The 16,348-nt window shown below is 43.2% G+C and overlaps 1 protein-coding gene across 3 annotated transcripts in view; it reads right to left on the reverse strand.

Moving 5' to 3' along the window:
* Positions 1-447: 447 nt before the first annotated feature.
* The window catches only part of vaspb (vasodilator stimulated phosphoprotein b), a 35,587-nt gene continuing 19,686 nt past the window's right edge, over positions 448-16,348 (reverse strand). The window contains exons 3-14 of one of the 3 annotated variants that reach the window (XM_063004389.1): positions 16,078-16,252; positions 13,903-13,963; positions 13,158-13,324; positions 9,216-9,463; positions 8,987-9,129; positions 7,470-7,533; positions 6,148-6,175; positions 5,382-5,418; positions 5,097-5,153; positions 3,875-3,944; positions 2,678-2,735; positions 448-1,630 (exon numbers count right to left, since the gene is read on the reverse strand). In XM_063004389.1, coding sequence (XP_062860459.1) covers positions 1,596-1,630; positions 2,678-2,735; positions 3,875-3,944; positions 5,097-5,153; positions 5,382-5,418; positions 6,148-6,175; positions 7,470-7,533; positions 8,987-9,129; positions 9,216-9,463; positions 13,158-13,324; positions 13,903-13,963; positions 16,078-16,252 — 1,143 coding nt within the window. In that variant the 3' untranslated portion in view covers positions 448-1,595. The remainder of the gene's footprint in view (positions 1,631-2,677; positions 2,736-3,874; positions 3,945-5,096; positions 5,154-5,381; positions 5,419-6,147; positions 6,176-7,469; positions 7,534-8,986; positions 9,130-9,215; positions 9,464-13,157; positions 13,325-13,902; positions 13,964-16,077; positions 16,253-16,348) is intronic. The other 2 variants (XM_063004390.1, XM_063004391.1) reach the window with 2 other exon arrangements.

Raw genomic sequence — 16,348 nt, forward strand, 5'->3', positions numbered from 1 at the left:
TAAAGCACTTTGAATTGCCACTGTGTATGAAAGGTGCTATACTAATAAACTTGCCTTGCCTTGTTTCCAGACACCCGAATGTTTGATTTACATCCCTGTGCTTTAAAAAGAGTGTTTGAGGGAGTCTATAAGATAATGCAGTGAGAAAACAGTTTAAATTTGTTTTATAAAATAGAGAGAAGTAAAATGTAAAAAGTAAAATGTCTTGGGTTAAAAAAATACTCGAGTGAAGTGCAAAAATTAAAAATGGTAATATCATATGCAGTTGCTCTTTTTGTAATATTTATACCATAATTAATATTGTTTGCAACCACTAGTGACCATGTAGTTTGAATTTATTAGAAAACGTTCCAATAACAAATGTTTAAATAATTTAAATAATATCCCTATAAGTCCCTAATATTTCAGCGTCCGCTAAATGCTGTGAATGTAAATGTCCTAATTACCCATCATTCACCTTCATTATAAATAAAACAAAGTCGTGGGGGTGTTGCAGCAGCTTTAATTCAGTATAAATGCATCAGCTCCAGTGTGTTTCAGCATATAAAATTGTTGATTATAAACTATTACAGAATTCTAAATGACAAACAATATAATCACAATCCCTTCACCAATTAGCAGATAAACAAAGTATCACAAATTATATATTATATATAAACTCACACTCGTATCAAAAACAGTTTTTGGTCTCAACAAAGCCAATATTGATAACTGATTAATTAAAAACTTGGGAAGACGAGCTGTTGAAACTCTGCACAGTGTTTAGTGTAGAATTTAATCAATTAGTCCTGAGTGTGTGTGAATGGCATGATTCATTATGGACGCGATTAAATGGATTACAAACATTCACTCAGCAATTCTGATCCGATTTGACTGATTTTACTGTTCAACTCATTCATTGTGACTAAATACGTGAATCAGATGGTGTTTGTTGCATAGTTTGAAATAATTAAACGTCAATCAATAAATTTATTTGCCTGAGCTGTCAGACACTGAGGTTGCACTGATTAAACGTAGCATGATATACTAAAAAAAACAGCAACGAGAAACGACTAGTAAAAAGAAACACTCCTGCCACACACTGTTACTGTGGTGCAGATGCAGAATAACGTCTGGTTTAACCGATCGTAAATTGTACAACCATGAATAACAAATAATACTAAAATTAAAACTGGTACATCTAATGATGATGAACTTGGGTTTTGTCTCAAATCACACACTTCTGTAGTGCACCGTTAAATTTTGGGTCAGGGTGGGAATCACACTGAGATGTAGTATAATACAGAGTTTCTGAATCACTGGGCCATGAGTGGACAGTGAAGAAAGTGAGAAGAAAATGCAGCATTATGATTGGCTGCACTATTCAAATACATAAACTGTGTGTGTGAGTGTGTGTGAGCGTGTGTATGAGTGAGTGTGTGGGACTTAATGCGATGATGATGAAATAATGAAGAAAATAAAAATGATTAAATGTAAAATCAAGTTGAATTAACAAAGTCCCTGCATCATCTACTGTGAATCAGTGTGTGTGTGTGTAACGTGTATATCAGAGTGTGTGTGTGTGTAGGTGTATATTAGAGAGTGTGTGTATTTAACTATGTGCTTCTCCTCTGTAGTTCCTGAACGACGGCTAAACAAAAACAAAAACAAAATCAGATTTAATACTGACAAAACAAGAACACACACACCCTCATCCACTCATACATACTTTCATACACAACCTCATGCAGACCCTCATACACATACAGCGATAAGGCATAACATTAAAACCACCTCCTTGTTTCCACACTCACTGTCCATTTTTATCAGCTCCACTTACCATATAGAAGCACTTTGTAGTTATACAATTACTGACTGTAGTCCATCTGTTTCTGTACATACTTATCTAGCCTGCTTTCACCCTGTTCTTTAATGGTCAGGACCCCCACAGGACCACTACAGAGCAGGTATTATTTAGGTGGTGGATCATTCTCAGCACTGCAGTGACACTGACATGGTGGTGGTGTGTTAGTGTGTGTTGTGCTGGTATGAGTGGATCAGACACAGCAGCGCTGCTGGAGTTTTAAACACCTCACTGTCACTGCTGATATCCAGCCAACAGCGCCCCGTGGGCAGTGTCCTGTGACCACTGATGAAGGTCTAGAAGATGACCGACTCAAACAGCAGCAATAGATGAGCGATCGTCTCTGACTTTACATCTACAAGGTGGCGCAACTATGTAGGAGCGTCTAATAGAGTGGACAGTGAGTGGACAGCGCTGCTGTGTCTGATCCACTCATACCAGCACAACACACACTAACACACCACCACCATGTCAGTGTCAATTGTAGAACTACAAAGTGCTCCTATATGGTAAGTGGAGCTGATAAAATGGACAGTGAGTGTAGAAACCAGGGGGTGGTTTTAATGTTATGGCTGATCGGTGTACATACTTTCATACACAACCCTTTATACACTCATACATACATGCCCGTACACACTCTCACACACTTTCTTATACTCTTACACACTTTCTTATACTCTCACACACTTTCTTATACTCTCACACACTTTCTTATACTCTCACACACACACACACACACACACACGCCTTTAGTGCTCTCTTATACATACACAATCAAATGTACAACAACAAAACAATAGTAACATTAATATTAATAATAATAATAATTTTTACCTGCAATAATTTCATCCTTAACTTTCTGCAGCTCCTTTCTCATTTCCTCTAACAGCTCCTAAACACACACACACACACACACACACACACACACACACACACACACACACACAGTGGATTCAGATGTCTTGACATTTCACACTTTATTGCATTGTTATTAATAAAAAAACAAACACAATTAAATGTCACATTCACAAAAGTATTTAGAGCCAAAGAAAGAAAAGTAAAAGAGAATCCAGCGGTGCAGAGATGGAAGAACCTGTTTGATGAGGAAAAAGATTCTTTGTTCTGATAAGATGAAAACTGAACTGTTTGTGCAGAGCAGCAAGCGCTATGTCAGGGTAAAAACAGGCACCGCACATCACCTGACTAATACCATCTGTACTGTGAAATGTGGTGGTGGTGGTATAATACAGTGTGGGCCTATTCACTGACAGGGATACTGGCAAGAATTAAGGGGTGGATAAATACAGTAATATACAGAAACATCCACTAGAGTGGATTTGGGATAAATTTCTGAATGTATTTGGTGTCCCAGTCAAATCCCAGACACTAACAGACACTCACTGTCTCATCTGTATGAGCTTAAGAGGATCTACCATGAAGAATGGGATAAACTGCCCATATAAACAGCTGTAGCTTAAATAACTGAACAACTCTAATGTGTTTTCACAACACAAAGTAAATAGTTCAAATAAACTGAATTTATTGAATATGTGCGTCGGACCACACGGGCCAGCCTTCACTCCCCACGTGCATCAGTGAGCCTTGGCTGCCCATGACCCTGTCCCCGGTTTACCACTGTTCCTTCCTTGGACCACTTTTGATAGAAACTGACCACTGCAGACCGGGACACACCCCACAAGAGCTGCAGTTTTGGAGATGCTCTGACCCAGTCGTCTAGTCATCACAAATTGGCCCTCGTCAAACTGGCTCAGATCCTCACGCTCGTCCATTTTTCCTGCTTCTAACATCAACTTTAAGGATAAAATGTTCACTTACTGCCTAATATACCCCCCCCCCCCCCCCCCCCCCCCCCCCCCCCCCCCCAATAACAGGTGCCGTGATAAAGAGATCGGTGTATACTCATAGTACAAAATGTCCAGGATGTCAATTTCATATTCAGTGCTGTCTGGATATGTATTACTGTACACACACACACATATACATGATTGTGCAGCGTGTACATAAACCAACCTGTTTGATTCTCTCCAGTTCAGATTCCTCTCCGCTTTCAGTCTCGTTTGATGGTGCAGCAGTTTTCAATCTGACACACAAAAACACGCCCACACAAACTCTGATTATTTATCTATGTTAGTAATGATGAAAATGAGGCCCAGCAAAACCCAACATGAGCAGGACCCACATGAACCCTGAAGAGATACAGATAAACGCACCTCACACTGATTAATCCTTTGATTTATTTAAACATTCTGTTAATTCGCAGCATTTCATTCAATAAACAGATTTTAAAATTTTTTTTAATGCATTTTCCTCCCGATTTAGCGCATCCAATTTGTCTTCCGCTGCTGACAGACTCCAGATTTGCATCCAAGGAGAGCACGCCCCTGCCCACGCCTTCTTTACACGTGTACAGCCCTCCTCTTCTTGTCCGTGCTTCCTGCACGGGCGTCTCCTCTGCCAATCAGGGTCCTTACACAGCGTATGAAGACCCACCCACCCACATATAGTCCGGCCCCCACCCTGCAGATACGGTGGCCAATTTGTATCTGCTGCAGGCACTGGCAATTATGCCTGCCAGATGGCGCCCAGCCGACCGGTGGCAACACCGAGCCTTGAACCCGGGAGTTCAGAAATATCCAGCTGCGCCACCTAGGCGCCTATTCGTTTAATCTTTATTTAATTAAAAGTTCTAAATGGTCAGAGTGAATTAACGTCACTCACACAGATTTAACATTAGATTTGTTTTTAAGTTAATACCGGACACTTTAATAATAAGCAGTGTGAGACTGGTCAGTGTGAGAACGGTTTGTCTGCAGAGTTTAACCGTGATGATGAACCCAATGAGCCGCGGCACCTCGAATGGACAAACCAGAAACTTCACAATCATTAGTAAACAAATAAACACCAACAAAATACAAACTGAGCAAAAACAGCACTGAGCAAATCATCAGCCCATCATCAGCCCATCACACCTCTCATCCTGAGTCCCGAAAGCAGTACATAATGTTTAGTAATAAATGTTAGTTTTGTTATAGGAACGAATGAGTACGGTTAGTTAACCCTAACCCTGGTTAGTTGGAAGAAATAGAAGATACTGGGTGAGGCATAAATACTTTTTCACAACACAGGGGAGCGTGTGTGTGTGTATTTATATTATTTTATATTATATTACATTATTATAAACAATACATTCTGAAAGGTACTGTTCCCGGCTGGTTTTAGCATGTCAGTGTACCTGGGTGTGAGAGCAGTGGTGGAAGGTGAATCCAGGCCGCGGGTAGTAGAATTATTCCTGTATCAAACATATATCACATAAACACACTGGCTGATAATGAGGTAGGTGTGTGTGTGTGTGTGTTGGTGGAGGGGGCGGTTACTGTACCAGTGTACAGTTTTGTTTAGTCTATAATCTAGAGTAACAGAATCTTCTGCTCCAGTGAATCACTGTATCATCCGTCTGCTGAGAAACACTGTATTATTACATTACTGCAAAAATGCATGCTGGGAAACTCGGTCTCACCTGGGTAACGTTTTCTCCCATGGTCTCCTCAACGTATCTGAATAGACACACAGAAACAGAGATCACCATGAGCAACAGCATGCTGATTAGATCTGGACTCAGGGTGTGGTGCTGGGTACCGATCGAAAAATAGAAAAGGGGATTCTTTAATGTTCTTTCAGGGGTGCAGCAGAATGTAATTTTTAAATGAGCAAATCCTATCATACACGTTTAATTTAGTTTTTTTTTTTTTTTTTACACTTTCCTACATACACTAAATAGCCAAAGTATTTGGACACCTGACCATAATTTTGTTGCTGGGCGCCATCTGGCGGGCATAATCGGCAGTGCCTGCAGCAGATACTAATTGGCCACCGTATCTGCAGGGTGGGGGCCGGACTACGTTTGTGTGGGTGGGTGGGTCTTCATACGCTGTGTAAGGACCCTGATTGGCGGAAGAGACGCCTGTGCAGAATGCATGGCAAGAAGAGGAGGTGCTCTCCTCGGATGCAATCTGGTATCTCTCAGCAGCAGCGAACGAAATTGAGTGTGCTAAATCGGGAGGAAAATGGGGAGAAAATGAATAAAATAAATAAATAAATAAATAATTACTCGTAAAATCACAGGATGAACTACCTTCAAATAAACTGCTGAACCACTTACAATCAAAGAAAATTTAGATGGTACAGACTCAAGTCTTCAGAACAAGGGTGTAAATATTTCACAGTTTAATTAAACACAAACACAAACACACACACACACACACACACACACACACAATTCTTACCACTTTGGTTTTGAGATTCAGAATCATCCTGGAATAGAAAGAACAAAAACAATTAAAGGAATTAAAGAAATAATTCCTAATCTTAATACTTTTACAGGTGTAATAGATTAAAGAAAACAGAGGTGCAAGAAAGGATCAGAAAACAACGTCCCACACCTACAGTCAGAAACCCAAACCGGCTACACAGTCACTATGCTGCCTTCTAAATGTCTTTTATCATGGACATCCCTGCTTGTTTCAGCAAGATAATGCCAAAACACCTTCTGCATGTGTTACAACAGCACGGCTATGTAGTAAGAGAGTGCAGGTGCTGTCCAGACCTGTCTGCCTTTGAAAATGTATGATGTTCAATATACGACAATAGAGATCCCAGAGTGACTCTGTGTGTGTGTGTGTGTTCTTAGTTAAATATTTTCTACTGTCCCATCTTTTTTGGAACTGAGTTTTTCTAAACATTACTTCAGACTGAACTGCAGGAGTACTGATTGGATTTCAGTAGAAGATGGCAGACTAGGTTGTTTGTATTTTTTGACATATTGTTCCCTCTTTCTATTAATTGAGTCGGGTCAGAACCCTCATTGTGGGCACCCAGGTGGCACAGCAGGATATTCCGCTGGCACGCCAGCGCCGAGATTCTAAACTCCTTGGCTTGAAACTCGGCGTTGCCAACGCTTGGCTGGGCGCCATCTGGCGGGCATAATTGGCAGTGTCTGCAGCAGATGCTAATTGGCCATCGTATCTGCTAGGGCAGGAAAACCGGGACTATGTGTGGGCAAGTGGGTCTTCATACGCTGTGTAAGGACCCTGACTGGGGGAAGAGACACCTGTGCAGAATGCAGGGGTGAGAAGAGGAAGAGTTCACGTGTCGGAAGAGGCGTGTATAGCAAAGTGCTCTCTTCAGATGCAATCGGGTATCCCTCAGCAGCAGAAGACAAACTGACTGCGCTAAATTGGGAGGAAAATGGGGAGAAACCCCCCTTTTCTTTTTCTAAAAAAAGAACCCTTATTGTAATTCCTCTGCAGTTTGCACCATCCATACACTGTCCGAATGAGAGCATATTAGCCTGCTGCTTAAATATTCACCTGATTAATTGATTATTAATGTAAATGTTTTTGGTGTTTAGTCAGTTAGGATGAGTTTGTTTTGTAACTCTCACTGTCTCACTCCTCACTTGCTGTTTATTGCTGTCTTCTCTGATTTGACTTTGTACCAGCTGTTATAGTACAATTAAAATATTTGATCAAATTCAGCAGCATTAAATAAAGTTGATACGGTTTTATTGAAATGATGAACATGAGTTGTTTTTTTATTACACACTTACATTACTGGGTTCTTCTACTTTTGGCGCTGGAGGAGCTTTTTCCCCCTTATCTGCTGCTTTCCTCCTGAACACACACACAATCAGAATATAAAATGATAATAATAATAATAATAATAATAATAATAATAATAATACAGACGCTCCTTGGATAACGATGCATCGTTTTACAATATTTCAATAGGAATCGGATAGATACTTTATTTATCCCGAGAAAAATGATTGTATCAGGGTAGAGCTGAACGCAGTCCCACCACTATTATAAATGATGCAGTCGAGATTCCCACATCTGGGGAATTCACAGGGGTGACAGAACATAACATTAAAACCACCTCCTTGTTTCTACACTCACTGTCCATTTTATCAGCTCCACTTACCATATAGAAGCACTTTGTAGTTCTACAATTACTGACTGTAGTCCATCTGTTTCTCTACATGCTTTGTTAGCCCCCTTTCATGCTGTTCTTCAATGGTCAGGACCACCACAGGACCACCACAGAGCAGGTATTATTTAGGTGGTGGATCATTCTCAGCACTGCAGTGACACTGACATGGTGGTGGTGTGTTAGTGTGTGTTGTGCTGGTATGAGTGGATCAGACACAGCAGCGCTGCTGGAGTTTTTAAACACCTCACTGTCACTGCTGGACTGAGAATAGTCCACCAACCAAAAATATCCAGCCAACAGCTCCCCGTGGGCAGCGTCCTGTGACCATTGATGAAGGTCTAGAAGATGACCGACTCAAACAGCAGCAATAGATGAGCGATCGTCTCTGACTTTACATCTACAAGGTGGACCAACTAGGTAGGAATGTCTACTAGAGTGGACAGTGAGTGGACACGGTGTTTAAAAACTCCAGCAGCGCTGCTGTGTCTGATCCACTCATACCAGCACAACACACACTAACACACCACCACCATGTCAGTGTCACTGCAGTGCTGAGAATGATCCACCACCTAAATAATACCTGCTCTGTGGTGGTCCTGACCATTGAAGAACAGGGTGAAAGCAGGTTAAAAAGGTATGTAGAGAAACAGATGGACTACAGTCAGTAATTGTAGAACTACAAAGTGCTTCTATATGGTAAGTGGAGCTGATAAAATGGACAGTGAGTGTAGAAACAAGGAGGTGGTTTTAATGTTATGGCTAATCAGTGTAGATATTACACATAAATACACATATACTGTATTGTTCTATACTGTAATGTTCTTAATTATTCAATACATTACATGAGATTTAACACTTTATTATAAAATAAGCTTCGTGTTCATGATGTTGTCCAACTGTAGGTTAATATAAGTGTTTTCAGCATGTTTACGGTAGGCTAAGCTATGAAGTATACACAGTATCTATAAAACTCCTCGGTTTGTGATATAATTGCATTATGATGGATTGTAACCCCATCATAAATTGAGGAGCTTCTGTAATAATAATAATACAACATTTATACTTGATTCAGAGTTGGACTGTAACGTTACTGGGTAGAACCTGGATGTGTGGCTTTGTGTGTGTATGTGTTACCGTCGGGCGAGTATGGCGCTCATTTCACCCATCAGGCCTCCGCCCCCTCCACTGGGCCCTGATCCACTGGTACGGCTCAGGTCTGGTTTAGCCGGAGTGGGTGCGGCAGCAGGGGCAGGAGCTGCAGTACCGCTTTGTTCTTGCTAAGAGAGGCACAGTGACACTAATATAAACACAGGGTGTATTTTTTGAGTTTATATATTTATTTTATTATTAAAGAAATTCTCACTTTGGCCACTTTGCGCAGTTTTGCTCCGGCGAGTGCAGCAGCAAGTCCTCCGCCCCCTGTGACCCCTCCTCCATCACCACCTGGGGAAGAGGGAAGGGGCGGGGGTGGGGGTGGAGCTCCACCTCCACCAGATGGAGGCGGTCCCGGAGGTGGAGGGGGGCCAGCAGGTGGGGGGCCTGGAGGAGGAGGGGGACCAGGGGGTGCAGGAGGGCCACCAGGGGCGAGAGGGGGGGCAGGAGGTAAAACCACTGTGAAAATCAGACAATAAAAACAGTGTGAGATTTAAGTGTGTGTGTGTGGGTTCCATTAAATGTGGAATCGTGTCTCACTTTCCACAATAATCATCAAATACACTAATTATCTAATACAAAAGTATGTGGACAATTCTCTAGTCGATGCAGAAATTTCAGCCACACTCAATGATGACAGGTGATTAAGATCAAGCATACAGTCATGACATCTCAACACACTCACTGTAACGCCGCTGACTGTAACGCCGCTGACTGTAACGCCGCTGACTGTAACACCACTCACTGTAACCCCGCTCACTGTAACCCCGCTCACTGTAACACGGCTCACTGTAACACGGCTCACTGTAACACCACTCACTGCAACACGGCTCACTGTAACACCACTCACTGCAACACGGCTCACTGTAACTTCACTGACTGCAATGCAACTCACTGTAACACCACTCACTGTAACACGGCTCACTGTAACCCCACTCACTGCAACACGGCTCACTGTAACTTCACTGACTGCAACACAACTCACTGTAACACCACTCACTGTAACTCCACTGACTGCAATGCAACTCACTGTAACACCACTTACTGCAATGCAACTCACTGTAACACCACTCACTGTAACCCCGCTCACTGTAACCCCGCTCACTGTAACCCCGCTCACTGTAACCCCACTCACTGTAACTCCACTCACTGCAACACGGCTCACTGTAACTTCACTGACTGCAACGCAACTCACTGTAACACCACTCACTGTAACACCACTCACTGTAACTCCACTGACTGCAATGCAACTCACTGTAACACCACTCACTGCAATGCAACTCACTGTAACACCACTCACTGTAACTCCTCACTGTAACCCCACTCACTGTAACCCCACTCACTGTAACCCCACTCACTGTAACCCCACTCACTGTAACCCCACTCACTGTAACCCCGCTCACTGTAACCCCGCTCACTGTAACCCCGCTCACTGTAACCCCGCTCACTCTAACACGGCTCACTGTAACCCCACTCACTGTAACCCCACTCACTGCAACACGGCTCACTGTAACTTCACTGACTGCAACGCAACTCACTGTAACACCACTCACTGTAACTCCACTGACTGCAATGCAACTCACTGTAACTCCACTCACTGTAACACCACTCACTGTAACTCCACTCACTGTAACACCACTCACTGTAACACCACTCATAATAACACCACTCACTGTAACCCCGCTCACTGTAACCCCGCTCACTCTAACACGGCTCACTGTAACCCCACTCACTGTAACCCCACTCACTGCAACACGGCTCACTGTAACTCCACTGACTGCAATGCAACTCACTGTAACACCACTCACTGTAATGCAACTCACTGTAACACCACTCACTGTAACTCCTCACTGTAACACCACTCACTGTAACCCCGCTCACTGTAACCCCGCTCACTGTAACCCCGCTCACTCTAACACGGCTCACTCTAACACGGCTCACTCTAACACGGCTCACTCTAACACGGCTCACTGTAACCCCGCTCGCTGTAACCCCACTCGCTGTAACTCCACTCACTGCAACACGGCTCACTGTAACTTCACTGACTGCAACGCAACTCACTGTAACACCACTTACTGTAACTCCACTGACTGCAATGCAACTCACTGTAACTCCACTCACTGTAACACCACTCACTGTAACACCACTCACCGTAACACCACTCACCGTAACTCCACTCACCGTAACTGTAACACCACTTACTGTAACTCCACTCACTGTAACTCCACTCACTGTAACTCCACTCACTGTAACTCCACTCACTGTAACACCACTCACTGTAACTTCACCGTAACACCACTCACCGTAACACCACTCACCGTAACTCCACTCACCGTAACTCCACTCACCGTAACTCCACTCACCGTAACTCCTCACAGTAACACCACTCACTGTAACTCCACTCACTGTAACACCACTCACTGTAACACCACTCACTGTAACACCACTCACCGTAACTCCACTCACCGTAACTGTAACACCACTCACTGTAACTCCACTCACTGTAACACCACTCACTGTAACTCCACTCACTGTAACACCACTCACTGTAACTCCACTCACTGTAACACCACTCACTGTAACTCCACTCACTGTAACACCACTCACTGTAACACCACTCACTGTAACACCACTCACTGTAACTCCACTCACTGTAACTCCACTCACTGTAACTCCTCACAATAACACCACTCACTGTAACACCACTCACTGTAACTCCACTCACTGTAACTCCACTCACTGTAACACCACTCACTGTAACTCCACTCACTGTACCTCCACTCACTGTAACTCCACTCACCGTAACACCACTCACCGTAACACCACTCACCGTAACTCCACTCACCGTAACACCACTCACCGTAACACCACTCACCGTAACTCCACTCACTGTAACTCCACTCACTGTAACACCACTCACTGTAACTCCACTCACTGTAACACCACTCACTGTAACATCACTGTAACTCCACTCACTGTAACTCCACTCACTGTAACTCCACTGACTGCAATGCAACTCACTGTAACACCACTCACTGTAACACGGCTCACTAGGGCTGGGTATCGCAACTAATTTCCTGGATCGATTCGATTTGATTCACAAGGTCCCGATTCGATTTGATTTCCGATTCGATTTGATTCCGATTCAACACAGTTAGGCATATTTGAGTTACATTAACAGGTTTTGTTTAAATATGTAAAGATGTTCAGAGAACGAATGTGATAATTGTACAAAGAACACTCATTATTAAAAATATTTGCGTATTTTGTTTACATAAATAATTAATCCAAAACAGAAAACAGTAACATTCATCTTTTATTATTATTTTATATGTCTGACACGCTACAACATTGTAAATGTAAACATACACCTGGCTGTTGAACAGCTTATGCCAAGTTTACACTACACGACACTCTGATTAACACCTGGTCGCTGTAATGTTCACACTACACGACTGATCGGCGATGGGGGGTTTTACACTACACCATCTATCACCAGGGGGAATCACAGGCGAGCTTCTCTGGTCTCCAAAACTAAGTTTTGTCACGAAAACACACGTGAGAAGTGATGAAAGGTTTAATGATAACACGTCCAAACACGCACATCAACAAGTAGCGAGAGATCAAAGTTTGTGCGCTGATGAAATAAATGAATCTGAGTGGATTTGGCAACACGAGCAGCATGGCTTGTTCTATAGTGAGTTGGAGGTTAATAAATATTTTGTTTTGTAGAGACCGATCAGGTCAGAAATACTGTAAAACTCGCGTGTGCTGATGTATTCTGATAGAAACTATATTGCGCTCCACCACCTGTTTCCAACCTCGCCCCTGTGTTTCCCCTCGCTGTTTCTCACATTGATTGAGAGCCGAGTTTTGTAACTCATTGTAACTTCACTGACTGCAATGCAACTTACTGTAACTCCACTGACTGCAATGCAACTCACTGTAACACCACTCACTGTAACTCCACTGACTGCAATGCAACTCACTGTAACACCACTCACTGTAACTCCACTGACTGCAATGCAACTCACTGTAACACCACTCAATGCAATCCGGCTCACTGTAACATGGCTCACTGTAACACCACTCACTGTAAGACCACAGATTGTAACTCCACCGCAATACACATTTAATAAACTTTTTTACTGACCTGCCTGTCTCTCTCTCTCCATTCGCTCTCTCTCCATTCGCTCTCTCTCCATTAGTTCTCTCTCCATTCGTTCTCTCTCCATTCGTTCTCTCTCCATTCGTTCTCTCTCCATTCGTTCTCTCTCCATTTGTTCTCTCTCCTGTCTCTCTCTCTCTAGCTGTTCCAATCTGCAGAAATAAAAGCACACACACTGTTATACACACAGTCAGTTGTGGGTATATAAATGCTGACTGTAGCTGTAGTAATGTGTGTCGCTCTGGTATGAGTGTAGCAGGAGCAGCAGTGTTGTTGGGATTTTTGAACCCCTCAATGTCAAAGCTGGGAGGAGAAAAGCGCTACAACCAAAAATATAAAGCCAGCAGTCATGTGATCTGAAAGTGTCCACCGATAAAAGACTGGAGGAAGATTCTGTCTACCAACAACCAGAGCTAACAGGGTACGTGTTTCTAATAGGCCAGTACATTCAAACAGGATAAAAAAAATCCCAACAACACTGCTGCACCTGCTACACCCATACCAGAACAACACACTACCATGTGTTAATGTCACAGCAGTGATGGTCAAGGTCGCTTTTTATTAAACAAGGTACAGGGGGAGTGAGAATGTGTAGAATGCAACAGACAAGCTACAGTCAGTTATTGTATACCCACAAAGTTTATTTTTATTAAAAAAATTTTAATTGTATTAATATTAGTAAAAAAGTAGTAAAAAACAAATGAATGAATATTTTGATACAAGTTGGGACCTTCTCTGGTGTTCCAGCTCCTCTTGTCCGTTAGACATCGAACGAGAGACAGGCGAGTAACCTGCACACGCAAATGTGAACACACGCACACACACACACACACACACACACAGTTATAAATCACATGCATGATTCCTCAGATATTTACAGTAACAGGTTAACAAAAGGATGCAAGGGCAGAATGTGCAGCAGGAATGATAAACAGGTTTAAAGTGGAGCTGGAACTGCATCAAGGGTCAGCTATGAGCCATTTTTCATTTGTTTGTTTGTTTATTAGGATTTTAACGTCATGTTTTACACTTTGGTTACATTCAGGACAGGAACAGTAGTTACTCATTACACAAGATTCATCAGTTCACAAGGTTATATCGAACTCAGTCATGGACAATTTTGTATCTCCAATTCACCTCACTTGCACGTCTTTGGACTGTGGGAGGAAACCGGAGCACCCGGAGTAAACCCACGCAGACACGGGGAGAACATGCAAACTCCACAAAGAAAGGACGGCGACAGTGCTACCCACTTAGCCACCGTGCCGCCCTCATTTCTCGTTTGCAGTGGTCATGGACTATAATGATTGTAGATGACAGAGATAAGGGAGCAGAGAGAAGGTGAATGAAATATAGCAGGAGTAATACGAGTACATGTGTGTAGACGAGGTGATGAAGGTGGGCCAAGTGTACAAAGCAAAGGAGAGTGTGTTAGAGAGGTGAAGAAGAGAGTGCAGAGTGGGTGGTGTAGAGTGGCAGGAGTGATTTGTGGTAGAAGGGTATCTGGTAGAGTGAAAGGGAAAGTCTACATGACAGTAGTGAGAACCGCTACGTTGTACGGTGGCGGCACTGACAGTAATATTGGAGAGGGAGCAGGAGGTGGCAGAGATAAAGATGCTGCGATTCACATTGGGAGTGACGAGGATGGACAGAATTGGGAACAAGTTTACTTGAGCAGGGGTTTTCAACCTGTGGGGCGCGCGAGTACCCTTCCAGGGGGGCGTGACATTAAGAGATTTTTTTTACTTTTAAAACTAAAGCAATGCTGCTCAGGTGGTGCAGCGGTAAAAAGACACGCTGCAACCAGAGCTGGATTCCAGATACATCGTATCGAATCCAGCTCTGCCTTACCGGTTCGAAGCCGAGTGGCTGTATGAGCAACGATTGGCCGGTTGCTCAGTTGGGGGGTGGGACAAAGAACGGGATGTGGGTCTCTCTCTGACAGAATGCGTTTACGACCTCTGCCGGCTGATTAGAGGCGCCTGAACAGAGATGAGAAAGTAGTGCTCTCCGCATGCAATGCTAGGTGGCGCCACACTCATCAATGTGTGGATGGCAAAAATGCATCCGGCTGCTGCCCATGTTTCGGAGGGGATAGGGGTTAGCTTCGATCTCCTCGGTCAGAGCAGGGTTAAGCATAGACAGAGAGGAAGCACAATGCAAATTGAACAATTGGATGTGCTAAAGGGGGAGAAAAAAATAAAAAATAAAAAAAAATAAAATAAAGCAATTTAGTTTTTTTACCCACAGGAGTTCATGGTCAGGATACAGAGGGGGGCGCATGTCCAAAAAGGTTAAATACGACTGTATTTGTTTATTTGGTTTATTTGGTTTTTCTAACGCCTTGTTTACTCTACGACTGTATTAAGATAAGAAAGATATACTTTATTTGTCATATATACATATACAGGTGTACAGTACAATGAAATTCTTTCTTCGCGTATCCCAGCGCATGGTCAGCCATCGTACGGCGCCCCTTGAGCAGACAGGGTTAAGGGCCTTGCTCAAGGACCCAACAGTGGCTGCATAGTAAAGCCTGGATTTGAACCGCCAATCTTCCGGTTGATAACCCAAAGCTCTACCCACTAGGCTACCACTTTCACCAGTGGTATTGATGGTAGGATGTCACTTTAATGTATATTTCATTTTATTTTCATTAAGCAGTCTTTCTGGTCAGGGTTGCAGCAGGTCCAGTTCCACTGGTAAACACTGGCAATGAGGTAGGAATACCCTGGACAGGGCACCAATCCTTAAAAGGCTTTGGCTAGTCATAGCTAATCATGTCTGTGTAGTTCGACTGAGATCAAACCTGAATCTCATGTATGTATTCATGTGTGTGTGTGTGTGTGTGTGTGTGTGTGTGTGTGTGTGTGTGTGTGTGTGTGTGTGTGTGTGTTTTAGTTACCTGGTTCATTGTTCAGAACCTCCAGAGCATTCAACATCCCACTAGCAAATAGCGTAGCGTCTTCCTTACTGCCGAAATTTAGTCCCCATACCTGCCGCGTATCTCTCCACTGATGGAAGGTGGCTGTGGCCTGATTATACTTCAGTCCTTTCATGATCACACAGTTCATCACCACCTGTAGACACACACACACACACACACACACACACACACATTTTAAAGCAATGTGATTCCAGTACATGTGATGATCGGGCTGTACTGATGTGTTCCA

The sequence above is a fragment of the Trichomycterus rosablanca genome, chromosome 11 (genome assembly GCF_030014385.1).
Source record: "Trichomycterus rosablanca isolate fTriRos1 chromosome 11, fTriRos1.hap1, whole genome shotgun sequence".
In the NCBI taxonomy this organism is placed as follows: Eukaryota; Metazoa; Chordata; class Actinopteri; order Siluriformes; family Trichomycteridae; genus Trichomycterus; species Trichomycterus rosablanca.